The sequence below is a fragment of the Lolium rigidum genome, chromosome 3 (assembly GCF_022539505.1).
Source record: "Lolium rigidum isolate FL_2022 chromosome 3, APGP_CSIRO_Lrig_0.1, whole genome shotgun sequence".
Lineage (NCBI taxonomy): Eukaryota > Viridiplantae > Streptophyta > Magnoliopsida > Poales > Poaceae > Lolium > Lolium rigidum.
Genome location: NC_061510.1, coordinates 350695925 through 350697423, shown reverse-complemented (window position 1 = coordinate 350697423; position 1499 = coordinate 350695925). Strand labels below are relative to the sequence as shown.

Here is a 1499-nt window from a genome sequence, read left to right as displayed (position 1 = left end):
TTTGGTGCTGCAGGTCTTCCCCTCCGGCGACGGTGACGGCGTCGGAGTTCGGCGACGAGCTGTGGTGGCGGTGTGCAAGAAGCTTCTTCAGGACTCGATTGCTTTTTGTTTTTTCTATTAGGGGCTTCTTTGCAATAGTGTGTGGACAGTTGTCCGCCTGTATCCTTCCAGTGTCTTCCTTGTATTTGTACTTGGTACTCTTTGTATTCTTCCTTACTACGGTATAAATACAAGTGTTTACTTTCAAAAAAAAAAAACATCGGATCTCTTTTATGTTTCCTAATGGCAGCTTCAAAATTATTACTCCAATCTTTTACAAGCCTAATGGCAGATATTCACTACACTACATTCTCACTATTAACATCAAGAGCACGAGCCTTATGCATATTTGTCCATATGTGCTGGTATTAAAAGAGTACCTAGTATATACATGAACGTTATACGACGACGGTTTTTTTTTGTCTAGAATTGCGCCGTGATACTACACTTGTCCGTCTAGCTGACCGGCCATGTGATCACGGGCTCGCGTCCTATGCCACCGCATTGAAGCCATACGCTGCAGCCTCCTGCCACACTGCTCGTGCTCGTCGTCTGTCTACAACATTGATCGCACTGTGCTCTCCCAGTCTCCCACGCGCCGAGGCAGCCACACTACCCTACACAAGTGCAGAAATCCCTCTCCCTTCGATCGCCTCCGGAGTTTCAACACCCAAAACTAGCTAGCAAGAAGTGTGGCGAGCTTGCTCCGGCGGCTAGAGAAATGGCGGCTCGGGGAAGAGGCAGTGCAGCTCAACGCGCCGTCGCCGCCGCCGCGCTCGCCGTGGCGTGCTGCTGCATCGCCGGCTGCGGCGTCAGCGCGGCCACCTACTACGTCGGGGACGGCAATGGCTGGTCCCTGAGTAGCGCCAGCTGGCCCAACGGGAAGCAGTTCCACGCCGGCGATGTCCTCGGTAAACCCCTGATAATCTTGAGCACTCTGTTGTGCATTTGGTTGAAGTCTGACACTTTTTTCATTCCTTACGACTGTTTTCCGGCCGGCAGTGTTCAGGTACATGACGTGGATGCACAACGTGGTGGCGGTGGGGGAGGACGGCTACAACGGCTGCACGACGCCGGCGGGGTCGAGGACCTACACCTCCGGCAGCGACAGCGTCACGCTCGCCAGGGGGGACAACCGCTTCATCTGCACCCGCTACGGCCACTGCTACTTCGGGATGAAGATGGTGGTGAACGCCGTGTGACGACCACCGCGCCTGCCCTACCTGCAGTTCTGCACTATGTTTTACTCGTTCCACTTAATTAGGCTCTCCTTAGACTTTTAATTCTACTCTACCTGATTGTTTGAGAGCTGGCTCTGAATTCTACCTGATTGTGTTTGATTTCTACGTGTGTTAGACGACTATCTGCCTGGTGTGTACTGTGTTGAACTCTTGACGTAATGTTTTGTGTGTTCTGAAGAGAAAAAGGGCCAATGCCTCCGTCTCTGGTGATGATTTCGT

General features: G+C 52.2%; 1 protein-coding gene across 1 annotated transcript; it reads left to right on the top strand.

Annotated features, from left to right (window-relative positions):
• The first annotated feature begins 760 nt into the window (after positions 1–760).
• LOC124700287 (basic blue protein-like) lies at positions 761–1241 on the top strand. The gene is made up of 2 exons (XM_047232440.1): positions 761–950; positions 1042–1241. Exons 1-2 carry the CDS (start codon positions 761–763, stop codon positions 1239–1241), a joined length of 390 nt encoding a protein of 129 aa, XP_047088396.1.
• The last annotated feature ends 258 nt before the right edge of the window (positions 1242–1499 follow it).